The sequence below is a fragment of the Chaetomium fimeti genome (genome assembly GCF_033439085.1).
Source record: "Chaetomium fimeti strain CBS 168.71 chromosome Unknown B0H64scaffold_14, whole genome shotgun sequence".
Lineage (NCBI taxonomy): Eukaryota > Fungi > Ascomycota > Sordariomycetes > Sordariales > Chaetomiaceae > Chaetomium > Chaetomium fimeti.
The window spans coordinates 412,951-435,977 of record NW_026944342.1 but is presented as its reverse complement, the minus strand read 5'-3'; the positions used below and the strand labels follow the sequence as shown (position 1 = coordinate 435,977).

Below are 23,027 nucleotides of genomic sequence, written 5' to 3'. Positions count from 1 at the left end.
TCAAGGTCAGCTCCGTCATTTCAGCATCAACGTCGAAAATACAATTGCTTTACCCAACCACGATATTCGCTGTTTCCGCCATTAAAACTCGGCCATCTGGCTCAATCACCTCATAGCAAAAATATCCAGGGTCCCCCATTTGCGGCGAATGTAGCGCGTCCCGCGCTAGTTGCGCTTCCCAATGGTCCCCTCTGCCACGGATAGAGGAATCCCGCGACCTATCCCGCCCAAAGGATCCGGCATTAAAAGTACTTTGACAATGCCGTCGCAATGGCTACAAATGTACGATGACTTCATCACCAAGAACGCGCATCAGGTGTCACAGATCGAGTCGACCCTACGATCACTGACCTACATCATCCCTGGTACGCACTCCCCCTCCCCTCCTCCCTCCGAGCCTCCAGGGCCCAGAGACGGGCACTCGCTAACCCTGCTTCCCATTTTGCAGGCCGTTTCCGCGACGCCGAGATCGCCTCCGAGTCAATCCACAGCGGCGTGCAGCTGCTCTCCCTCTACCACGACACGCTGCTCCGCGGTGCGCACAAGCTCACGACCAAGGTGGCGCTGCTGCCGTCGCTCTCGCAGCCCGCGCCGACCCCGCACGGCCGGTACACGCGCTTCTGGACGCTCAAGAGCGCCCTCTACCGCCGCGTCGCCTACGCCCTGCAGATCGTCCACTATGTCGAGCTGCTGTGCGAGATGGCCGCCAAGCGCCGCGGCGAGCGCATCCGCTGGCGCGTCGTCATCCTGCTCGAGGCCGCCAAGGCCCTGTGTCGCCTGCTGCTGATGCGCATCACGCGGGGCCGCCCGCTCGTCACCCCCACCCTCCCCGAGCGAGAGCCGATACCAGAACAGCCCACTGAGGAGGATGAGGTGGAGGCTGAGTTTAGGGCGTTGGAGGAGGATGATGAGGACAGGAGGAATGGGAATGGGGAGGTTGGGCAACAACGAAATGGTCCGCCACAGTTGGGTCCGAACGGCGAGTGGACCATGTTCCGCACCGGCATGAGCCTCCCGTCTCTGCCCGCCCCGGGCGATACGAGCGGGTACCTGCTTTCGCGGGTGTTGACCTCGGACGACATCAAGCCCGCGGCGACGCTGCTGAACAAGGTCCAGGGCCGAGCCCAGGCGGCCGAGGTTCTGCATATACTCGCGCCGCTCATCTTCGCTGTGGCATTGGCCCGGAGCAAGGACAAGCGCAAGGCCTGGACGCCGTGGTTGTTGGGCGTCGGCGCCGAGCTTGCCGCGCGGCAGCTGAGGGATCGTGGCTTGAGGACGACGCCGCTCGAGCGTGAGGAGTGGAACAGGCGCGGCTGGGCCATGGGCTGGTGGGCGATGCGCGGTGCCTTCTACGAGAACGTCACCAAGGGCGTGGTAGAAGGTGTCCGGAACCGGGTGCCAGGACTGCTAGCGGGTATTTTGGAGGATTACGAGTATCTGTGGGAGAACTACCACTTTAGCACGAGTTCATGAGGGCTTTTGGGGGATTGGCGTTGGGGAGCAACATATGGGGATGGACGGCCACTACTGCTTGGCTCATGGGGATTGCACAAGAGGTTTTGCATTGTATTATAGGGCATGTAACACAACATAATGAGGTCAGCGATCCCTGTTTTTCTTCGCGTGCCGGTGCTATTTAACACTACTTGGTGGGTATGGGTAAGTTTCGTCCCCGACACTGGTACCAACAGGGGCTCGGGGTTCGGACTGTCCAACTCAACCACAAAAGTTTGTCTTGTCTTCAGACTATTTTGATAAATCCAAGCAATCCTTTACTCGCATATTTTTTAAACCTTTTTTTAACTGGTTTTGTGGCTCGGTTGACGCAGAAGTTGTTGCTGAAAATGTGTGTAAAGTTACGATTTGGCGCTTTGCAGGGGGGCTGGTCGGTACCCGGACAGGGGACGAAACTTATGCACCATACCACAGTAATCATAGGTGGAACGCTTGGGGGTAGCAAATACTCCAAGATTCAAGAGTGTTGACTGACGCATCTGAATCATAAACCACAGCTACCAGATAATCAAAGAACAAACTGGTCATACTATTTGCCACTACTTGATTCCCGGCTACGGCGCACAAGAGTGCAAAAAGGAGGGTAAAGAAAGTCAACCTTGAACGGTAGAAAGAGTGTCTCACTGATCGATTCCGAACCTGACCCGACAAACGACCTGAAATACCATCATTTCCTTAGATCCAACCCCCCACTCCAAGACATCAAATACACCTTACAGCCTCGAAGCGAGCCGGTTCTCACCCGGAGCATGGTAATCCGGCACCTTCATGTCGAGCGCCTCGCCCGAGTAGCCAAGGTCCTCGGCAACCAACATGGCCGCCTTCTCGCCAATAAGGAGCGCAGTCGAGTACCTAGCACGTTCTATCAGTCTTGATTTCTTTTGAAATCCTCCTGTTGTATCACTTACGTGTTGCAGCCCACGTTGTCGGGGCAGATACTCAAGTCCGCCACCTTGAGACCCTTGACCCCATGCACGTTCAGACGCTCATCCAGGACGCCGTGCTTAACGATACTGTTGCCCTCTCTGGGCGCCATGGAGCATGTCTGATGACAGAATTTTGTCAGTTCATCTCAAAACTCCTCCGAAAGACGACAGCAAACTTACACCAAGACAATGCCAGGTTGTCTCGACGTGGCGCTTCACCCACTCCTCGACCGCCTCGATATCCTTCTTTGAATACTTGAGCTCCTTCCTCTTGGCCTTGCGGTTGCTGGTGACGATGCCCTTGGCGGGCTTGTCCTCGGGCTCCGGCACCGGCACGCTCCAGCTGCCGTGCTGGATGCCCGCGGTGACGTTGCCGGGCAGGGCGTAGCGGTTGGTGTCGTCGAGGTTGAGGTCGTGGGCGCGCGCGTCCGAGTCGAAGGCGAAGAAGGGGTGCATGTTCTGGACCTCGCCCGCGTACGCGTCCATGCGCCGCGCCGTCTCGCGCGACTTGATGTAGCCCCACACCATGGGCACCATGTCGCGCTCGTCGCTCATGAAGCCCGCGTCGAAGTCGGGCACCGCGTACGGGTCCGCCGACGTGATGTGCGTCTGGCCCCGCGAGAAGGGGTACTCGAGGAAGTGGAACATGGTGAAGAAGTTGCCGGGCGGCCTAGACGCTGGTTAGAAAACGAGCGAGGGCGTATCACCGTACCGCTAGTCCCCGACTTACATCAACATGTGATCGCCGAACCATCCACTGCCCAACAGTGTCAGCTATTTCTCTCTCCCAATCATAGAACAGGCAATCGGGGGACGGAACAATGAGCACGAGGGTGACATACCTGATGACCGAATAGTGCATCACCGGCTTGTCCGGCTTGTTCTTGAAGTAAGATTCCCAGCCATCTTTGAAATCGGGAGTTGGCCAGGACTCAAACTCCTTGAGCTCAGCAGCAGTTGGGCGAATCTTGACTCCCGCTTCGATGCCGTTGGTGGCAAGGGGACCGGTTCCCTTGAGGTTCCATTCTTCAAAGACGCCTACGGCGGGTTAGCCAGACCTTCTCTTCAAGCCCTAGGAAAGGAGTTCCTACGCTTCTGCACCTCGGGGTCTCCGCGGGCAAAATCGTCGAATGTCTCTGTGCCCGGTTTAGCCCGGTAGACAGAGAAGGTAAGGTAGTGGTCCTGGAAGTTAAGACCGACACCCGGGAGATCGACGATGGGCTTGACTCCAGCACGGCGCAGCTTGTTGGCATCACCTGAGCAATGTCAGTCCCTGGTAGTAGCCGTGATCACGCTTGTGGCAAGCCTACCGATTCCGGATCGCTGAAGGATCAGGGGGGATGACATGGTGCCACCGGACACGACGATTTGCTTGCGAGCACGGAAGACGCGGACTCCAGCGTCCTACCGATATGTCAGTTCATTGGGAGGAGAGTTATGAACGCTCCAAGGTACTAATACGCACATCGCCGCTCGGCTTAGTCGGGCTGTCGGCGGTGTCAGCAAAGGAGTCGGAGGCAAAATGGGGGCGCTGAAAAGCTTACACAGTCTGGACAGCGACGGCTCGCCCGTTCTCAATGATGACCTTGTCAACCTTGGTATTGCAGGCGACATACAGGTTCGAATGGACAGCGCGGGTCGCATGAATGTACGCATGGGCGCTATCACTACGGCGGCCAGTCTAGACGCTGCTGTCAGTGATCGGCCTTGCTCTACCACCATGGGTCTCACTTACATCGCGGTTGATCCACTTCAGCCTACGTGTAATAGTTAGCACCTCTTAACCTTTCTAGGTGGCAAAAGGTTCACAAAGGGTGAAAAACCAAGCTAGTGGTCATCATGTAGCCTCCGTTCATGTACGTACCACTGCTCCGCACCATGGCCGGTGCGGAGATCCTGGAGATCGTCGACGATAGGGACCCCCTGGGTTTCAACAGCCCGGAGGAAGTCATCCTTAATCGGGTAGGCACTTTAGAGTGGTCAGCATCAACATTCACCCAAACATACAAAAAGAACAAACTCCCATACTAGTTGCCAAAGGAGACCTTGATGGGGCCCTCGAATCCATGGGTGTCCCGATTGTGGGAAGCACGCTGGTACGTCTCATGCTTCTTCATGAGCGGCAGCAACTCTTCCGTCTTCCATCCCTTGGCCTGGAAGTCATCGTAATCGGAAGCAGAAGCTCGAGTGTACATCTGGGAAACGTCAGCCCCTATTACCCATCCCCATAAACTTTCTCCCTACCATGAAGTTGATGGAGGACCCTCCACCAAGGACGTGAGCGGCAGGCACGATGGCACTCCGGCCGCTGAGCCATTTCGAAGGGCGGGATTCATAGAAGGTGGCCGTCTTGGAGTCCAATTTCATATTCCGCGGGAAGATTGCCGGCCGGAAGACCCATGGGTTGTTGAGATTGTTCTCTCCGGCCTCGATCAGGAGGACCTTGAGATTATGGTCCAGGTTGGCTAACCTAAGGAAGGCATGAAGCGTGTTAGCCGTCGGGGAAAACGATGGAAATTTCAAACTACGTCCATACCTTCCAGCCACTACACATCCACAACTCCCACCACCACACACGATGATGTCGAACTCCTCTGGTAACGGCGACATCTTGGTCGATACTGCGCTCGAGACCTCGGATTGGGTTACGACGAACCGCCGGTGAGGAGCCTTGGGATGATGACCACGCTGGGAAGGGGTTTACTTCTTATGTTCCTTGTGCCATCTCTCACCAACGGACTATACCTGCCGAGCCATCCCCGTGGCCGATGACCCCTCAAAAGACCTGTCATGGCCTCGGCCATCCTTCCGTCTTCCAATTCACTTGGCTGCTGCAGCTCTGGTTGGCCAATTCCTGTTGTTCAAAGGCTAAGAGTTGCATTCCCCCTCATGCAAGCCGCGTATGCAACTTTGGGAACCCCTCATACATGCTCTTGGTATTGTTCGTGTTACGACGGCTCAAACGGTCTTGCGGGGATAAAAGGGGCCCTATCTCAACGGCAAATGCAAAGGAAAGACGATCTAGGGACTGTGATTGGGGCCCGCACCAACAACACCAATACCTTGATCACCACGGAGAGGTTGCAGCAGTCACACCAAGTTCTCATGACCAGCTCGCACTTCACAGTTTCCGAGTCTTCGGCCAGTGATGATCGAGGCAGCTCCGATCGAGTCCAATATGGCAAAAGCACCCGAGCTTCGTCAACCCCTTACTCTCCTGGCCTCTGCATGGCTCCTCACATGCCGTGCCACCACATACCGGTGAACACAATTAGGTGCCGGCAAGCCATATCTCCTAAGAGCTTGAACCATAGAGGCAAGCAGATCTCCTCACAACATACTCCTCGATTCACCGGTCCGGTTGTGGTTGGTGGTTGGCTTTTATCCGGCACCTTCAAACTCGAGCGGCAACTCTCTCGTTGACCGGATACCTAGGTAACTACGCAGTCGCTTTGAATAGCTCAGTATGTTTCTTAGTATTAGTAATTCTCCGCGCCTATAATCCACGAGAGCCGCCCTGTACACTAATGCGATCCGGCACACTAGCGCAAAGCCACCGCGTGGAGGCGAGCCGGGAAGAACAAGAGGGGCGAGGACGGAGAGGACGCCATACAGTCACCCTCCGCGCTGAAGGACATGAAGGTGTGAGGTACAGAGAGTGCTTACAAGGGTCTTGACTCTTGAACGGGCAAGAAGCGGGTGACATATTAATCAGGATGATGCATGTTCATTTCCCCGATGTTCCACGGCATGAACTGCACAGCATACTGGAGGGTAATAACGCGGGGTTAGCTCAACGGTTCCATCACACTGGGGTTGGTACTCCAACCGTCAGACTCCAATGGCAACGGCAACTCTGTTGATCCATGCCAAGCTGCAGAATGGTCACAAGACGGCGGATATGTGTTCGTCCGTCCATACCCGAAGCCTAAGATCATCCGGGTTTGGACTTGAAGGAGGGGATAGTTGAGTTCATGAAACTACGTCACGCCTTTCGGCTTCGGGAACCCGTGAGTACCGCCCGCTTCTAAGGCTACGTAACTTGGAAGTTTCAAACTAGACAACTTGGAGTTGCCAGCTTCGAAGGTAGTATTAAGCGTTGAGGGGAAGGGGAAATCATACAATCCGAGTCAACGACCGAAAACCGTAAGCCGTATGCTGGACAACATCCCCGGAGAGTGGCAGTTGGAGGTTGTGTTAGTTCACCAACATACCGTACCGCTTCCAAGTTCCCCGCTGCCTTCCTCTCCCCATTCCACCAATCTCGTATTCCTGATCGACGGCGAATCGGCATTTAGGTGTTCCCCATCCCTCAGCCTCGGATAGCAAGCACCGACGAGACTCCGAAACCGTCAGCAGGACGCAACCTTGATCACCCTATTCCTTGACACATCTTAATGTTGGGTATAATGGAACGGAGACGGCACGTGTGCGTCTGGGAGCTCCCATATCCTTGAGTCCGCTTACCTCCCTGCTCTTGCGGCTGGTCGGATCGCCGATTTAGTAGGCCCGACAAGGAGGCGACGCTATCAGAGGCAACGGTTGGCACTGCGCCGAATCATGTCTGACAATAACTGCCTGTCGTCGCCCGAGTCACAACGAAAGGGCCTGTCACATGCTAGAACATTGTTCGGGAGGTTTACAGAGAAGCATGGTAATCACGACACGAAGGTTAAGCAAAGTCAGGTCAGAGTTCGAGTCATAAGTCGAGACAAGATCAATTGTCTAATTGTAATACACAGTACAAGAGCTAGAAGCGGTCCAACGCTGCTCGATAAATCAACGCTCCCCAACCCCTCAGGGTTCCGTTTCGCCATGCTATTTATTCGCCATGTTTAAAGCCAGCCCAAGTTGATTCATACAGATCGTTTATTAAAAGCGTCGTCTCTTGAGGGAGGCGACTCGACTCTCTTCTTCCCCACTTCGCTTACGCGATGATACGTTCAAGACGTAGGTTGTCTTGTTTATTGCTGGCTGGGTTGTCTTGGGGACACCGGACGCCCCGGGTTTCGACGAAGTCTTGACTTGTTCGCGGATTTGAAGTCTCCGCTCTTCGACTCTGAGGACCCACAAGAGTGTGAGCAGGACCTCCTTCGACGGGAGCTTGGCTTCGTTCGGCCAACTGACTGGCCCGCGACGGGGCAACTGCTGCTGCGACTCTCCGTTAGCTGCTGCCGCCGCCGACTGGTCGGCTCCTGAAACCCGGTCGACCGAGAATCCCTCAGTTGACACCAACCGCAAGACCGCCATCGTCGCATCCATCAAGGGACGCGCCAGAGTGGGGCTGCAGGTAAGGATCTTCCGAAGGGTTCGGAGTCTCAGGGTTGAGGAGCGACGAGTCTGCGACGGAGCTGCCGTAGAGGTGCTGCGGCTGCTGCTCGTTGCTGGGCGCGCCGTTGAGCTCGCTGTCGGTGATGAACTCGTTGATGTCGAAGTCGTTCGCGAATGGGAACGATGCGGTGTCGTCACTAGCCAGATGATCGTATTCATAATCGGTTGAGTTGGGTGAAGAGAGAAGCCCGCTTTCAATGAGATAGCGATCTGCGTCAAGGGCCTCTGGCATACAGAAAGCATCGCCGAGGTGGAGGCTAGCAGGAACTGGAGCTGGAGGAGGAACGCTTGTGTTGGGTGTAGTTGTTGCTGCGATGCCCGTTGCCACGCCGAGGGTGGTGCTTCCGCCGACCGACACTGCAGGTCCAGGCACAACATCTCAGCAGGATGTTGTGTCGCGTCGGGGGAAGCATTGGCCTCGGCCATGGTAGGGGCATCCGCAACAGGAGTAGCGGCTGTTGTCGGTTCGCACTCCTCGTCCGCCTCTTCAGCGACGGGGCTGAGGGAAGGGGACAGTGATGCGGGGTTCACGGTTTTGTTGGTGGTGGATGGGATGGACTGGAACATTTGTTCCAGCGAACCGGCGCTACCCATTGTGGGGCCGTCTTGTGAGTTGAAGAGTTGCTGTGAGAATGTGACGGGGGGTTGGCGGAGGCCTTCAAATGATGGCGAGGTCCTGCCGCCGCCCGTGCTTTGGAACGTCTGGAGCTCCTCGATGAGTCGGAGGTTCATTTGCTGTGCTTGGAGGAGCGCCGTCTCAAGCTCCTTGTTTCTTTGTTCAAGACCCTCAACCTCCAGGCGCTTCCGCTCACGCGACGACTGGGCGGCGCGACGGTTGCGGAGGACACGCTCGACCCGCCGTTGTTCCTTCTCGTCTTCGGTCTTGGCGCGTTTCCTGTGACGATTAGCATCATGTCATGATGGTATGGGTCTCTCCAAGCGGTGTCGCATACCTTGGAGGGAGGTTGGTCTTTGGCTCCGGAAGTACTTGACCCCATGACTTCCTCTTCTTGACCTGCTTCTTCTCGGGCTCAGGGGTGCCGTCGACCGAGGCCGCGGACTGACTGAGAGAAGGTTGCGCGAACGCTTTGAGGCCGGCGAGCATGGTCAGGTCGTGTTGGTTGTCGTCAGAGATGGACTCCGGCGACATCATCTCGAGAGGGTTGACCGTTGATGTCGGCGCAGGGGTCTCGCCGAACAGAGAGGGATACATCTCGTCAGGGGTCGAAAGGAGAGACTCGGCGGGCGAGCCCTCAAACTTGATGTTTGGCGACGCTGCGCGTGTCCAGGAATGCATTTCAGACATTGTGTACTTCGCACCCTGTAGGAGGACTTGTGTTGTTGTTTGGTCTGCGAATGAATGGAGAACGAAGCAGGGTTCGTTTCCTTGTCGAGGTCTGTGGCGGCGACTGGGGCGTTGTGGAGTTGTTGCAGAGCAAGCAGGAGTTGTTGACAGTATCGAGGCGCCTTCCCAGTTCCCCAATACTAATACGTCAAGAAATTGGATGCTAAGGAAATTGCATTGCCCATGACGAGTCCATCTGTGACTCAGCGAGCCTTGGTGACCAGAGTGAAACCAGCTGGTTGGCTGGGCTGTCGAAGAGGACAGTTTGGCTTCTTGACCTGACGCAAGGAAGGCGCTCTGAGCTGACGGGACTCCAGGCTTCTTTTATGTTCTGGACACGTATGCGAAAGGAGGTGTGTGCCTGAGGCATGAAATCAGCACGGGAAGACCCACGCTGCTTTGATTGGCCCAATCTGTCTGACCACGGCTGCAACGTCCGAGTCCAAACAAGGAAACCACAAAGCCCCCCCCTCCCCCGACGGGAACCCGTTCCACGGACCCACAAGCTCCATCAGCCCCGAACTCAGGGGGATTCAAATGAATGCACCAATGTCAGGAGAGGCGGGGGCGGAGACAAAGAGAAACATGCCATCCCGTCCAGCCGGAAATCGTATCGTGATGGCAAGAGGCATTGCATTGCATTGTAATCGATTAATTGCAATTGCTGTGGTTCAATTGCTGTGGTTCGTGACGTTCATTTCTCCAGCGCCGCTCAGCCGTACACAGTAGTTTGGTTTCTTTTTCGGGGAGGTGGCTTACGCAGGCTTGTGCGCAGGGCGGGCCAACATTGCTGCACACCGCATGCTTCTGCTGACTGCGATGATGGCCACGCCTCCCTCGTACCTCCACCTCGGTCGGTTACCCATCAAATTCCTCCACCGCCTGCACTGACACGAGTGATGCCATTGACGGTCGAAATGGGGGCGAAACTCCACACAGCCCACCGCTTCAACGAAGGATCGATCGTGGTGGTGCCAGCCCGTTCGTGCCATTCACACAAGTAGTTAGTGTATTGATGTCGGCAGAGCATCCGAGCTGGCTGAAGCAGTGGGTGCAATGCTGATACGCTACCGAGACACGTCCACCGGGCTCCAGTTACGGTAATTTGGAACGGAGAACTTCCACGTTCACCCAATTCATTCCGCCATCCGCTGCTAATTCAGGCGTTATTGACCGACTCCTCAATCCAGATGTCCTGTGGACGGTGTAAGGTATGCGACCTCAATGTTTGATCGAGCATCTCGTTTGGTTCATACCAGTGGCAACCCTCCCTCTCCAGAAAGCCCCAATTTACAGCGGAAGCCTGTGGAATGCTGGGCGAACCTTTCTGTCGCGGCAATCAGGCTGAATATCCCCAGACCCATGGAACCCCAGATTTGCGTCGCATGCACCCGGAGTTTGAACTCGACTAGTTAACGCTTGAGCGGCACTCGCTTTACCGGGCAAGTCTTCTAGAAGACAAGAAACCCCAGATTTAATTTAATCCAAATCGCGCCCCATGCGGGCATTGCGGCGGGCCGCATCGCCCGGACAAGATGGAGGCGGGGGAGGGTCCGTCAATCCCGAGGTGGTGTTTGACGGATGCGTTCCCTGCTGGGTGTCCTGGCAATGCATCTGACGCTCGAGCCGTCCTCGAGTCTCGAAGGTATCTATCTGTCCGGCACAAGCGTCAGTTCGCATTCCCCAACAAGCTCAACAAACTCCCTTTACACAGGACAAGCGCAAGTCGGTGACAGGGCGGATCAATGATTGGGCCTCGGCTCGCTTGGGAAGCTGGAAGGTCGGAAGTGAAAGGGATGCCAAGTGTGCGTCGACTCCATCTCAGGGGCTCCTCCGCCCGGGCTGATCGGAGAGTGATCCGGCACCTCCAGCAGGTGTCGGCAGCTGGGAGTTTCGCCTTGGCGGCACGTGCGCGGCGCGGCGCAGCGCTCTGGCAGTCCACAGCGTGCCCTTCCAGAGCGGGCCCCAGTTTTTGCTTTTCCTGAAAAGAAAAAAGGACATCAACCTCTTTCCTGCAACGCACAAACACCGTCATCCCGAAGCACGCGGTATGTAAAGTCAACGGCAACAACAGCTCCCGACGCGGCCAGTTTAAATTTGGGTGCGTGGTTGGTTTGGAAACAGCAAGAGGAGGCCCTGTGGGCCAAGCAAAGCTGCCAGTCGTTTCCACGACCGCCTCCCCACACGCAAGCGCGTTCCATCCCAGATCGCCTCCAACGGTCGGCCCGCCATCCCTGAACCCCCTTTCCTTTGTGTCGAGCGGACGGACCGACAATCTCTCCCCACATTCGTCCCCTTCCGAGGGCTTCCATTCTGTATGCGTCTGTGGAGTCTGGTGTATGAATCAGGGAGAGCTCTGGATAAGATGGAGGGTTGCAGGGTTGTTCTCCTCCGCATTCCCGTCGTCGGTGGTGTGGATGCCAGCAGTCTGGGGTACACGGGAGTTGTCAAGCGGCACGGAATCCACGCTTAGGCGGAGTTGCTTACATGCCTCAAGGCGGCTCCATCCGGCACCAGAGATATATTACATACATGTGGTGCTGCCGTGCAGTGTTCTGCAGCGGACCGCGCATTCTTGGTTCCCACCTACCCAGGCCATCGCCGAGTGCCGGGGCGGAAAAACTTGTCGACAACGTCACGTTTCCAAATGGAACTCATGGATAAAAAAACAAACACTTTTTCTACTCCGATGCCCGTTCTATCACTCTTCTCGACCCAGCCCAATGCTCCCCCCGATGTGTGATGGACCGTTCCCCAACGCCGCAGGCACCGTATATGCTGACCGCTCCTTCGCTACCGTGGGAGATAGCGGTGGCGGACTTGTGCGAAAATTTTTCCTGTTTACCCTTCCCGTCACCTCCCTAGAAGACCCCTTCCCAGCCTGTTCCCCACTGGTGAGATTGGTGAGGAGGCTTCACGAGCCCCTCGATGTCGCTCGTAACCCAGCCGCCGTAATAGTCACCCGGCGGCGCGTGGGCCCTCTCGTTGTCGACATAGCACTCCCAGGGTCCGACAAAGAAAGCGATATGCCCCTTGATGGCCTCATATTCCTTGGGCGGCTCGTTATAAGACCAGATGCGGTTGGCGAGGATGTCGGTGGCGGAGATTGGGCTCATGATGGCATAGTTCGTCGCAGCGCCATGGAACTCGGAGAAGGTTGCCCGAGGGGTGGTCGATAGGGGCAGACGGACTCTGCTAGGAGGGATGTAGTACACTGCACAGGGAGACGAAGGGTCAGTAGGCGTCGGCACACGAACGAGCAATTTTTCGCGGTTATCGCCAGGGGCCAACCGGATGAACGACGGGGATGACGGTGATGGGGAATGAGATGGAGATGGCGATGGAGATGGAGATGGAGATGGAGAAGCCAAGGAGGGGGGACGGACCCGGAGCGTGATGGGCCTCGAGCACCCAGTAAGCCTCGCCGGGCGGACAGTCGGCTACAAGCTGACCGTGCCATTTGATCTGGATGTGACGGTTCGTCCTCTCCACAATTGGCGGACGAGGAAAGGTCGTGACGTTGTGTTTCCGCATGGCCGACATGTTGCTGCCGCTGCCGCTGTTTTTTGCTGGGCTATGGAGGAGACTGGGCTTGTACCTGGGAGAGGAGGAAACACCTTGCGGTCAATCCGAAGGCGAAGATGGCAAGAAAAAAAAATGCTCTTCGATGCTCAAAAAGTCAACCGGGCCCATCCATGTGCAAGCTGCGGGTCATCGTGTGGCTTGCACAATCGGCCCACTTGATCCCTGCCCACAAACCCGGGCGCACGCGCATTCTGCAACGGGATAAGAAACGTTGACGCTTGTAACCCAGAGGGCAAGCACAATCCCTGACCTCACCAGCCACAAACGCTGCGTCATGGGATCATTGCAGCCCCGCCATTATCTGCGCCCCGCCCCTCGCTTGACCAACAGGAGGCGACCTCGGAGCCTGGAAACGGTCAGCCTGGCCCCCTTGTTCGCCGCTTGATCAACGAGCAACCGCGATTCAGGCATAACGCACTGCACAAGCAACTAACTCCCTACTTGAACGCAGCGCAGCAATTCTCTTTTTTATTCAACACAGTCGTGATCATTGTCTCCGAGACAACAACCGGCACCATGTCGAACCGTCAACTTTCTAGGGACATGCAAACCGAGTTCCAGGCCCGGGTACGCAACATCCTCAACCCCGCGCATTGCTGCCAACAAGTCCTTCCTTCGCGACCCGGACACGGGGCATCAAGACGGGACGAAGTGCTCTAACACCCATACGTAGTTCAATGCCAAACAAGCCCGTCGCGAGGCGCAAAAGGCTGCGAAGCAAGACAACGAACTCAAGAAGCAGATCCAGACCGTACGCCTCTCTACTCCCCATCTCGTACCATCCTTCACCGAACTCGAAATTCCCACCGGGTAGACAACGCGGAACACTGACATCTTCTCCCCCATCACAGCTCCTTAAAAAGGGCGAGACCGCGCAAGCCGCGCAAAAAGCCCGCATGCTCCTCGCCAAGCAAGCCATCGCCACACAGATGGACCAAGCCGCCGACATTGCCGAGCTCTCGCTGGCGCAGATCCAGGCCAACAACGCCATGAACCGCATGACGACCATGATGTCACAGTCGTCCAAGACGATGCAGCGGGCGCAGCGCAGCGCCAACCCGGAGAAGACGCTCCTGACGCTGGAGCAGTTCCGCTCGCAGAACGAGGAGTACGCCATGAACAACGGCATCTACCAGGACGCCATGACCCAGAACACGTCGGTGCAGGTCAGCGACGACTCGGTGCAGGAGCTGCTGGGCAAGCTGGCCGACGACGCAGGGCTCGAGCTCGGCCAGGAGCTGAACGAGGCCTCCACCAGCAAGGTCGACCCTGTCAAAGAACCCGCCGAGCCGACCCCCGAGGTCGAGGATGCGTTACAGCAGCGGCTGCGGGCACTGAGGGCTTAATCGCTAGACGGTTTAGGGAGTTGGATTGAATAACATGGGGTTTGGGGGGATTGACGGAATGTTGATCTCCGGGGGTACTACATACGATTTATGTACAAAGAGGGGACGTGGTATTCGGGATAAATCCTCCCTGCTTTTTAGCACTGGGGGGATTTCCACATGGCGTTTGGGGTGCTTGGGCTCATGACGATCTGTTACGACGGGGCGAACGGTTTACGCTGCTACCGATTCTTTTGGGATAGACATTATGATTATATCGCGGCTGCCATTCATCAAATGCTCCCACCTATTGTGCGAAACACCATCTTCTCAATCACCATGTTTGCTTTCGGAAATTCTAGCTATGTGGCTTCTATCAAGCAATTCGTGCAAAAGTCAAATCATGCTATGCTCGTACCATTTTGTCTTCCCAAACACATAACCCGAACAAAACGTAGCATAACGTCGTAACCCACCGCCACCCAATAAACACGCAGCAGATGCCTACATATACAGGCTCGCAACGGCCGTGATATCCCTCCGAATCATCTCCTGCGCAGCCGCCATCTTCTGGTACAAATCCGGGTCGCCAATGATGCGCGCAGCGTTCTTCACCTCGCGGCAAGTTTCGTCCAGCCGCGTGATGGTCCTGACAATGGTGCCCTCCAGCACGTCGGTCAAGTCGGTGATGTTCTTGAAGCTCATGCCCCTGGCCCACTCGTAGACGACCTCCATCAGGCCGAAGCGGGGCTTGGACACGAAGTCGTTGCTCTCCTCGCTCGTCTGGATGACCTGGTGCAGCGTCTGGACGCTGTTGACCTTCTCCGACAGGTCGACGATGGTCTTCATGCCGCGCTCGAGGTTGGCCGTCAGCCGCGGGACCGAGTCCGTCTTCTCCTGGAAGACGAAGGCCGAGAGCAGCGCCGCGATCTCGGCGGGCTCGTAGTCGGCCAGCACGTTCTCCAGGATGAGCTCCGTCAGGACCAGCTCGTCGCCCGAGTGCACCTCGCAGGCGACCTTGCCCTTCAGCTGGATGCGGCTAGCATCGTCGATGAAGGAAAGGTCTTTGAGAACTTGGATGCGCTGCTCGTAGTCGGGGAGAAGTTGTAGGTTCTGCTCCGAGAGGGTCTCGCGGAGCTGCTTGATGTGCGTTTGGATAAGCCATTGATCGTGGCACATGGCGTAGTGCTTGAGGAATGTTTTGCAGTCGGCGGCTGGTGATTTGATTACTTTAACCTCGGCCTCCCGCCGCTTGCTCGCGATGTCGTGGACCGCGAGGTTACGGATCCGGCCCATGTCCATTTCGTCCCAAATATCCGTGTTCCAGGTCCGGCAGATCTGATGCAACTTCTCCTTGGCCTTCGGATGGCCCTCACCGCCAAAAATACCTGGTAGGACACCCTTGGTGATGTGTTTTGTGAGGCAGACAAGGTCTGTAATCGGGAGGTGTAGCGTTTTTGTCGAGATGTGCTTCTTGGCTTGCGGTAGCGGCGTGAAATGCTTCCGGAACGCTGCTACGAATGGAAGGAGATCCGTGTCGTTGCGAATCTCCCGGTTAGTCCTGATTTCTAGGACTTGCAAGGTGGGATTTGTCGCGCTGCTCTTGACGCTCGCTCCCTCGGACAGGAGGATGCCTGGTGTGCGGACGCCTTCCTTCATCCACACAATCAACCTCCCAGGCGTGAACATCTTCCGGCCGATAGGGTTAACTAGCAACATCCGGTACAGTTCCACCGTCAGCTGCTTGAAGTCCTCACCAGCTTGATGGCACTCGTCCATATTGGCATCGCAGACCGGGCATGAATCTCTTTTGACCTTGGCCAAGTCTGCCTCGGACACCTTGACTGCCTTCTCATGCTCGGGCAGGAGCTGCTGAGTGGCGTGCTCTGAGAAACTTCGCTTAATCATTTCCTCGATTTTGAGTGCCTCCACGCGAAGAAGGTTGAGAATCATGTTGTACGTGAGCCGGAACTGTGATCGGAGCTTGCTAGGCTCGCCGAGAATCATCTGCCGGAGATCCGTGACAGGAGGCGCCTCGTCACCCCCAGGGGGGACAATGATGACAGAGCCGACGGTATCGAGACCGCGCCTCCCTGCTCTGCCAGCCATTTGAGTGTACTCACCAGGGAGGAGGTTGCGGAACGAATGTCCATCGTGCTTCCGGTACCCAGAGAAAACGACGGTTCTGGTCGGAAGGTTCAAGCCCATAGCGAAAGTCTCCGTCGCAAACAAAACCTTGACAAGCGTCTGAGCGAACAGCATCTCGACGAGCTCCTTGACGATGGGTAGCAACCCGCCATGGTGGACGGCGATGCCGCGCGAGAGCAACTCCCTCAGTCTAATGATCTGGGGAAGCACCCGGTCCTCGGGCTTCAACCGTGCGATCGACTTCTCGATGAGCATGTGAACCGCGCTCTTTTCCTGCGCGGTGCAGAAATCCTGGTTGCTCAGTGCATCGGCATTCTCCTCGCAACGCTTTTTGGAGAAGACGAAGATACAGGCCGGAAGTAGGTTCCCCTTCTTCAAGAACTGTACCAGGTGAACCCAAAGGTTCTTGTCTTGGGCGGCTGATGTGTATCCGCCAGGTCTCCCCGCCCGCCCCATATGACCAGGGGCGTGGCTTGCACGAGGAGGTCCGCCCCGACCTCGTTGTTGGCCACCACCCCTGCCACCACCACGCTGTTGGTTTCCACCCCTCTGTTGCCCGCCGCGACCCCCTCTCCCATTTGCGCCGCCACGTGTTGATTGCGCTGCTGCCGGAGGAAGGGTCTTCATCTTATCCTTGCCTTGGATCGCCATGTTGGCTTCCTTCCAGCCCGTTTCAACGAACTTCTTCTCCGAGTCGACGATCTTGTAGATGTTCTTGTTCCCCCAGAGGTAGTGCTCCAACGGAACCGGTCGCTTCGGTGTCGAGATAACGTAAATGTCCTTTTGTTTCGTCCGTCCAACCCACGACGCGAATTCGTGGGTGTTGGGCACAGTCGCAGAAAGCAGAATCAACGTGACATGCTCGGGCAACATGATGATGACCTCTTCCCACACCACGCCACGCTCGAAATCGTTCACGTAATGAACCTCGTCAAATATGACGAACTCGACATCACGGATGAGATCCGCTCCACGGTAAAGCATACTCCGGAGAATCTCGGTCGTCATGATCAGGCAACTAGCCTCGGGGTTGATCTGAACATCGCCCGTCAAAATGCCGACTTCGTCGAAGGTCTGCCTAAAGTCGCGAAACTTCTGGTTGCTCAGCGCCTTGATAGGAGAGGTGTAGATGGCCTTGGTCATGTGTCGTGCCGCGAGGGCGATGGCGTATTCTGCAACCACGGTCTTGCCTGCCGAAGTATGTGCCGCAACGAATACCGAATCGCCGTTCTCCAGGTGATAAATAGCCTCCTTTTGAAACGTATCCAGCTCGAATGGCCATTCCCTCGCCATATCCGGCACAAGCTCGCGGAAGTTGGGCATCGCGCGGTTGATGTCGACCATGTGCGCCCACTCACGACCAGCCTTCCTAGCGCTGGAAGCCGCGAGCGTGCCGCGAGGTTCTAGGGCGGGGAATTCGACGGGAAGAATGGAGTCGATATCTTCCACGTCTTCGTCTTCGTCCTCGTCCCCTTCTTCGTCGCCATCGACACGCTCTTTCCCGCCGGCTTCCTCGTCGGCATTAGGGGCAGCCTCAAGTTCCTGATCCAGCACTTCCTCGACCTCCTTCGCCTGTCTATCGCTTTCGGCATCCGCAAGCTTCCTCCTCTTGCTAAAGTCGATGCCCCGCTCAAGCCCGGGGGCGATCTCAAGCAAGCCCCCTTCGCCAAGCTTGATGACCTTCTCCAGCTTCTTCCTGCTATCACCCTCTTCCGCAGCAGCCGATGACGCCCGAAGCTGATCCTCTAGCGCCGCAGCCGACTCGATTCCCTCCAAACCGCCCGGGGCGAAGGGGAAAAAGCCGGCACCACCGCGCACAAAGTCGGCTCGACCGGCGGGTTTCCGCAGCATGGACGTGCTCGACTTGGCGGTGGCATGGGAGGCCGGGACGGTAACGTTGCGGTAACCAGTGACGCGACCCTCGAGGCCATGGCGGATGAAGCGCGTGACGGTGCGGGATTGGGTCGGGGCGACGCGGAAAAGGAGGGAGTAGTCGGTTGGGATGTCCCATCGCTGCTGTAGTTTGTCGAGCCATTGGTCTGAGAAGGTTGTTGAGGGAAAGAGGTATTTCGCCTCGAGCTCGGCGCGAAGCTGGTCGGGATCTTGAGGTTTCGGCTCGGGGGTGACGGTCTTGTCGAGAATGTCATCGATGGCGTCGAACGAAGTGTCGCCGTCAAGGTGTAGCGCTTGCATGGAGTCGCTAAGTTCTGATGCCATGGTGGCTTGATGGAAGCCGAAACGGCCGGCGGGGAGAAGGCAGTGCTAGAGTCGAATTGGACACACCTTCTGTGATGTTGGTGGAAGAGTGTTGGAAGTGCCCAACCCCACGCAATCGCCGGAGGTATCCAGTTCGTTGACAATGGAGCTCGAGCTGCCAGTGGGGTTTTTGTGGTGGTGGGTTGCCCTGGCGGGGTCGGGAACCTTAGGTATGCTTGACATGGAACTGCGGGGCAATCCAAAGCCTCCATCCGGGCCGGTCACCTCAACTCAACCTCGAATAAAAGACCTAGACAACTGCTATGGAAATTAAATAAGAGCTATTACTTTAATAAAATAAAAACATGAACTTGAGGTTTCGTAATGGATGTTATTACATATCGTTTAGCCAATAACGCAATCACTCCCCTTTCATTTCTCATTCTCACTCCAACGGAACCTTCCTTACGCAGTAAAGTTTCCCGGCAATCTCGCCCCTCCAACATCACCTGGGCACCCATTCCATCAAGCCCAGCGTTGTTTCCAGACGACTGATAGATACCACGGCATCCTTCGACCGCCTGTTGTAGCGGGTAGACTACCATTTAGAATTATAGACTTGCATCATCGCTTCCGCGTCCTTTCGTATCCCGCTTAGGTAGGTAGGCTGAAAAGGAAGAGGGAAAAGTACGGGGCAACATTGAGCGCTATTGTAGTTTCAATCGAAGGCTCGAGGTAACAGAAGATAAATACAAAAAACTCACCGTCAAGCCCCATTTGCCGATCAAATGGAGGTCAATGCCGCTGAGCTAAACCGGTGTTTAGCCTCAATTGGGAGGAGGCGGTGACGGTGAGAAAGCGAAACTTGTATGTATGACACTGGCGGGAAGGTGTGGCAGAAGCTGGTGGCCGCGGAGTTGGGACAAAACGGGGTGGTAGGAAGGCACACGGTCAACTCCGGGTGACCTGAGCAGTGGAAAGCGCACCGCTACAGTCGCTGACTCGGTCGCTGACTTCTGAAGCACTCAAAACCCAACATAAACCCCTAGCTTTGGGGACTCCCAAAGCCACATACCAGATGGCATCCCAGTCATGCCCTACCGTAGAAAAGAAGACAGGGACATAAAAGTGCGTTCTGACATGGCTGGTCATGATGCCCTGGTATGGAGGAAACACGGAGCCAGGTCAAAAGGTCAGATGTACGGCCCTCGCTCAAAGCCATGTTTCTGAATGCCGCCCTGTAAGGGGTCGGATGTATTGCCAAACCGAGAATATCAGGGGTAACTCGTCTATGGTCTATCCCAGTTATGATCCCTTCATGATTAGCACCAACCCCTTCTATGGCAATGGCAATCCCCGTCTCTCCTTACACTCTCTCACTCGAGGCTATCCTTGAGGGCATTGTTAACCGGCGGCGCCGCAGCCGGGCCTTCGGGCGTGACATATGCCTTGCTCATGCCACCGTCGACGACAAAGTCGGACCCGTTGACGAAGCTGCTCTCATCGGTCGCCAAAAACAGCACTGCCTGCGCCTGCTCGATAGCCTCACCGAACCGTCCCGTCGGGAAGTGCACCTCGCGGCGGTGGCGCTTGGCGGCATCATCGCCCAGCCAGTCCTGCAACAAGGGAGTGTTGAGGGGGGCCGGGCACAGGCTGTTGAAACGGAACCCTTCGCGGGCGTGGACGATGGCAAGCTCACGCGTGAGGGCCAGCACGGCGCCCTTGCTGGCGGTGTAGGCGAGCTGCGGGGTGGCGGAACCGACGAGGGCGACGACGGAAGCCGTGTTGATGATGCTACCGCGCGTCTTCTTGTGGCGACGCAAGGCTAGCACGGCGTGCTTGCAGCCGAACCAGACGCCCTTGACGTTGATGTTGTGTGTCAAGTCCCAGATCTCCTCGGGCGTGTTGAGGGCGTCGTCGTCGCGCGCGTGCATGATGCCCGCGTTGTTGAAAATGACGTCGAGCCCGCCCCAGGCGTCGAGGTGCTCCACGCTCGCCTGAATGTCGGCTTCTCTGGAGACGTCGCAGCGCTGTTCACAACCGAGTTATTAGCAATGTTACTTGATGTATGGCATGACTGACAAGTGAATAATACCCTACCTTAGTCTCGAGACGGCCGGCGTTGGGCACGAGCTGCTTGACCTTGGCCAGAGCCTTGTCCAACGCCTCCTGTGAGATATCCGTCATGAGCACATTGGCACCTTCTTTCGCAAACAGGATGCTGGTCTCAAGGCCGATACCGCTTGAATAATGTCAGTTGCTTCTCTCATTCGCTTAGGTCCCTTCGGCACGTGTCGGGGAAGCAATGCGACTCTGCCGCCGACTTACCCTGCAGCTCCCGTGATCACGGCATTCTTGCCAGCCAGACGGCCACGACCCGAGGAAGCCATTCCAACAACGAATCCGTTTCACAACGTATAAAAAGGGTTATAATTGTTGGATGTTTCCGAGACGGTGAGGGTGGTAATGAAGGACGACGGCGGGGTAGGGAGATAGCGTATGAGTAAACAGAACGATAAGAGGTCATGGGACCACCCTGCCAGGGGCCAGAGTGGTGAAAGGCAAGAACAACTCACACCTTATCTCCTCCACACTGTCAGACTAACACGGATTGGGCACTGTCGTTGTCACGCTGGCTCCGACTCGGATCCCTCTGGTTGACTTTGTTCTCACTCGCTGCGTACAGATCATCGAGCATCTAGGTAGGTATGTACAACTCTGGTACAGCATGAAATCACGGTTTCGTCTACGGTACACAAACTACACAAACTGCCCTTCCGTGTTCCCCTCGCCCATGCTCTTGCTCCCCGAGCTCCCGCTCTGGATATGCCCCAGCACCGCATCCACGTAATTGGCCCCGCTCCACTTCTGATGCGTGAGCACGTCCACCCCGAGCTCCTTCTCAGGCTTCTGCACGAGCTCCACATACGCCGCCATGCCCTCCCCCTTGAAGCGCCTCGCCAGCTCGCTGCTGATGGTCGCCGTGCTGTGCAGCCCCGCCAGGCTGACCAGCTGCAGCACGAAGCCCTCCCGCGCGATGTCCCAGATGAAGCCCTGGAGGGTCTCGGGCGTGAACCCGTGCGCCATCCAGTTGAACGACGGCGACAGGTTGTACACGAGCGGCTTTCCGGCGAAGCGAGACCGCACTGCGCGGCCGAGGTCCGCGCACACCTGCACGTTCGGGTCGCCCGTCTCGACCCAGAGCATGTCGGCGTAGGGCGCGAAGGCGAGCGCGCGCTTGGTGGCCGGGCCCATGCCGGCGCGGAAGTGGTAGAAGCCCTCGCGCGTGCGCGGCACGTCCCAGTTCCAGTAGACGGGGCTGTGGTTGGGCGTGAGAGACTCGGCGAGCTTGCGCCGGGAGGTGATGCCCATGTCGCGGTCGGCAGCAACGGCGGAGGTGTAAGTGGCGATCTTGTCCGCGCTGACGCCGTTGGCTTCGAAGTGGGCCACTGCAGCCTCGTCAAATGTGACGAGTTTGGTGTTTTTTACCCATTGCGCCTCGAATGCATCGATCTCGGCGCCTGAGGCGCCCTTGGCCTCCATAGTCGCGAGTGTCTCGGCGAGTGACTCGGCAGACGGGTCCGCCACGCCGAGAATAAACTCGTGGTCGCGCACGTCGACGGACGACGACAGCAGCTTGCCGCTCTCCGAGTCGGTGCGCGCGATGACCAGATTCTCAGTGCCCATGACGTCCCATTGGAACCGCGCCGCCTTTAACCGGTTGATATGCTCGCCGGTCGGGACGAGCACCTTGCCCGCCAAGTGGCCGCACTTCTTCCCGCCGTGCATCTGGTCCTCAAAGTGCACCGCTGCCGCGCCGTTCTCGGCGAACAGCTTAGCCAGCTTCATAACGGCCGTCAACCCGCCGTGGCCCGTGTCGCCATCGGCGATGATGGGGCGGAAGTAGTCAACGTAGGGTGTCTTGGTGCGCTCTTCAGCCGTCATCTTGGACCGTAGGAACCAGTGCTTGCGGTCGTGCATGCTCTGAGCCTTGAACATGCGCTGAACCTGGTTGGGCACCGTGTTGTATGGGTAATCGCCAAAGTCCGGCGACACTTCATTCGTTGTCGTCAATAACGACGAGCACGCCCACCCGGAAATGTAGAGCACCTCCTGGTGCGGCGCCTGCTGCGTCATCTGGATCGGGTCGATGGCGCCCATGGTGTGGATCGGCTGGCCCGCCGCCTCGCGCTCGCGTACGAGGTTCCACAGCTTGCGCGCCATTACCGAGCTCGGATATGACTGCTGTAGCGAACCGCGCTTGCTCACCACGTCGGCAGCCGTCCAGTCGCGCTTGATCCCGGCGAACCGGGGTGACGCCCACCATGCTTCGACATCCTTCGCTTGTTGTTGGTGTAGCGCATCTTCAGCTGCGCCTGCCTTTTGCGCCTCTGGGAGAAGCTGGTATGATTCCGCGGGCGTCGTGGACGGGATCGAGGGATCGAGGGGCGGCAGCGACGAGGCCATTCGGCTAGAGGCCGATATGAGCCGACGGGGGCATGTGACTGCGGGACCGGAGACAAGGGCGGACACCGGCCGTAACGATGCGGTCCGCCGGGGGACGCGCGGAATGATCGTACGCAGCATTGAGCCGCCGTTCTTGGTATCTATGGTTCGATTGCGTCAGAAATATGTAGTCGACGCCGTCAATTGACC

The 23,027-nt window shown here is 57.0% G+C and overlaps 9 protein-coding genes across 9 annotated transcripts; 2 read left to right on the top strand and 7 right to left on the bottom strand.

Annotated features, from left to right (window-relative positions):
• Window positions 1-280: 280 nt before the first annotated feature.
• On the top strand, window positions 281-1,473 carry B0H64DRAFT_332376 (peroxisome membrane protein; the record flags this gene model as incomplete). The annotated part of the gene is made up of 2 exons (XM_062801045.1): window positions 281-365; window positions 449-1,473. The coding sequence occupies 2 exons, from the start codon at window positions 281-283 to the stop codon at window positions 1,471-1,473; spliced, it is 1,110 nt and encodes a 369-aa protein (XP_062653856.1).
• Window positions 1,474-2,023: 550 nt separating this feature from the next.
• Window positions 2,024-5,443, bottom strand: B0H64DRAFT_413297 (GMC oxidoreductase-domain-containing protein). Its single transcript, XM_062804971.1, has 14 exons — window positions 4,978-5,443; window positions 4,686-4,911; window positions 4,470-4,636; window positions 4,306-4,410; window positions 4,177-4,198; window positions 3,986-4,122; window positions 3,907-3,928; window positions 3,752-3,845; window positions 3,533-3,697; window positions 3,284-3,479; window positions 3,172-3,198; window positions 2,622-3,111; window positions 2,424-2,560; window positions 2,024-2,367 (listed from the first exon to the last, which is right to left on the bottom strand). Exons 1-14 carry the CDS (start codon window positions 5,049-5,051, stop codon window positions 2,229-2,231), a joined length of 2,001 nt encoding a protein of 666 aa, XP_062653855.1. The 5' UTR covers window positions 5,052-5,443; the 3' UTR covers window positions 2,024-2,228.
• Window positions 5,444-7,296: 1,853 nt separating this feature from the next.
• B0H64DRAFT_63361 (uncharacterized protein) lies at window positions 7,297-9,179 on the bottom strand. The gene is made up of 2 exons (XM_062808544.1): window positions 8,726-9,179; window positions 7,297-8,667 (listed from the first exon to the last, which is right to left on the bottom strand). Exons 1-2 carry the CDS (start codon window positions 9,076-9,078, stop codon window positions 7,314-7,316), a joined length of 1,707 nt encoding a protein of 568 aa, XP_062653854.1. The 5' UTR covers window positions 9,079-9,179; the 3' UTR covers window positions 7,297-7,313.
• Window positions 9,180-11,978: 2,799 nt separating this feature from the next.
• On the bottom strand, window positions 11,979-12,660 carry B0H64DRAFT_447397 (uncharacterized protein; the record flags this gene model as incomplete). Its single annotated transcript, XM_062806995.1, has 2 exons — window positions 11,979-12,331; window positions 12,504-12,660. The coding sequence occupies 2 exons, from the start codon at window positions 12,658-12,660 to the stop codon at window positions 11,979-11,981; spliced, it is 510 nt and encodes a 169-aa protein (XP_062653853.1).
• A 424-nt stretch (window positions 12,661-13,084) lies between these two features.
• Window positions 13,085-14,350, top strand: B0H64DRAFT_413283 (uncharacterized protein). Its single transcript, XM_062804970.1, has 3 exons — window positions 13,085-13,269; window positions 13,376-13,453; window positions 13,554-14,350. Exons 1-3 carry the CDS (start codon window positions 13,219-13,221, stop codon window positions 14,046-14,048), a joined length of 624 nt encoding a protein of 207 aa, XP_062653852.1. The 5' UTR covers window positions 13,085-13,218; the 3' UTR covers window positions 14,049-14,350.
• On the bottom strand, window positions 14,351-18,547 carry B0H64DRAFT_350823 (NUC185 domain-containing protein). The gene has a single exon (XM_062801444.1). It carries the CDS (start codon window positions 18,390-18,392, stop codon window positions 14,532-14,534), a length of 3,861 nt encoding a protein of 1,286 aa, XP_062653851.1. The 5' UTR covers window positions 18,393-18,547; the 3' UTR covers window positions 14,351-14,531.
• Window positions 18,548-18,648: 101 nt separating this feature from the next.
• Window positions 18,649-19,177, bottom strand: B0H64DRAFT_63165 (uncharacterized protein). The gene is made up of 2 exons (XM_062808540.1): window positions 19,136-19,177; window positions 18,649-19,078 (listed from the first exon to the last, which is right to left on the bottom strand). The coding sequence occupies exon 2, from the start codon at window positions 18,974-18,976 to the stop codon at window positions 18,716-18,718; it is 261 nt and encodes an 86-aa protein (XP_062653850.1). The 5' UTR covers window positions 18,977-19,078; window positions 19,136-19,177; the 3' UTR covers window positions 18,649-18,715.
• A 372-nt stretch (window positions 19,178-19,549) lies between these two features.
• On the bottom strand, window positions 19,550-20,882 carry B0H64DRAFT_413276 (uncharacterized protein). Its single transcript, XM_062804969.1, has 3 exons — window positions 20,700-20,882; window positions 20,472-20,613; window positions 19,550-20,401 (listed from the first exon to the last, which is right to left on the bottom strand). Exons 1-3 carry the CDS (start codon window positions 20,759-20,761, stop codon window positions 19,748-19,750), a joined length of 858 nt encoding a protein of 285 aa, XP_062653849.1. The 5' UTR covers window positions 20,762-20,882; the 3' UTR covers window positions 19,550-19,747.
• A 249-nt stretch (window positions 20,883-21,131) lies between these two features.
• B0H64DRAFT_421168 (isocitrate lyase) lies at window positions 21,132-22,838 on the bottom strand (the record flags this gene model as incomplete). Its single annotated transcript, XM_062805519.1, has 1 exon — window positions 21,132-22,838. One exon carries the CDS (start codon window positions 22,836-22,838, stop codon window positions 21,132-21,134), a length of 1,707 nt encoding a protein of 568 aa, XP_062653848.1.
• Between the last annotated feature and the right edge of the window lie 189 nt (window positions 22,839-23,027).

Bases quoted from the DNA above. Each gene is read 5' to 3' on its own strand.
- B0H64DRAFT_413297 (XM_062804971.1), bottom strand. From the start codon at position 5,051: ATGTCGCCGTTACCAGAGGAGTTCGACATCATCGTGTGTGGTGGTGGG. The intron at 3,929-3,985 runs GTAAGCTTTTCA...CACCGCCGACAG, and splicing joins GCCGTCGCTGTCCAGACTGT to CCCGACTAAGCCGAGCGGCG. The intron at 3,698-3,751 runs GTAGGCTTGCCA...GACATTGCTCAG, and splicing joins CCTTCAGCGATCCGGAATCG to GTGATGCCAACAAGCTGCGC.
- B0H64DRAFT_63361 (XM_062808544.1), bottom strand. From the start codon at position 9,078: ATGTCTGAAATGCATTCCTGGACACGCGCAGCGTCGCCAAACATCAAG. The intron at 8,668-8,725 runs GTATGCGACACC...TAATCGTCACAG, and splicing joins AAGACCAACCTCCCTCCAAG to GAAACGCGCCAAGACCGAAG.
- B0H64DRAFT_413283 (XM_062804970.1), top strand. From the start codon at position 13,219: ATGTCGAACCGTCAACTTTCTAGGGACATGCAAACCGAGTTCCAGGCC. The intron at 13,270-13,375 runs GTACGCAACATC...ACCCATACGTAG, and splicing joins AAACCGAGTTCCAGGCCCGG to TTCAATGCCAAACAAGCCCG. The intron at 13,454-13,553 runs GTACGCCTCTCT...CCCCCATCACAG, and splicing joins TCAAGAAGCAGATCCAGACC to CTCCTTAAAAAGGGCGAGAC.
- B0H64DRAFT_350823 (XM_062801444.1), bottom strand. From the start codon at position 18,392: ATGGCATCAGAACTTAGCGACTCCATGCAAGCGCTACACCTTGACGGC.
- B0H64DRAFT_63165 (XM_062808540.1), bottom strand. From the start codon at position 18,976: ATGGTAGTCTACCCGCTACAACAGGCGGTCGAAGGATGCCGTGGTATC.
- B0H64DRAFT_413276 (XM_062804969.1), bottom strand. From the start codon at position 20,761: ATGGCTTCCTCGGGTCGTGGCCGTCTGGCTGGCAAGAATGCCGTGATC. The intron at 20,614-20,699 runs GTAAGTCGGCGG...ACATTATTCAAG, and splicing joins GTGATCACGGGAGCTGCAGG to CGGTATCGGCCTTGAGACCA. The intron at 20,402-20,471 runs GTAGGGTATTAT...GGTTGTGAACAG, and splicing joins CCGGCCGTCTCGAGACTAAG to CGCTGCGACGTCTCCAGAGA.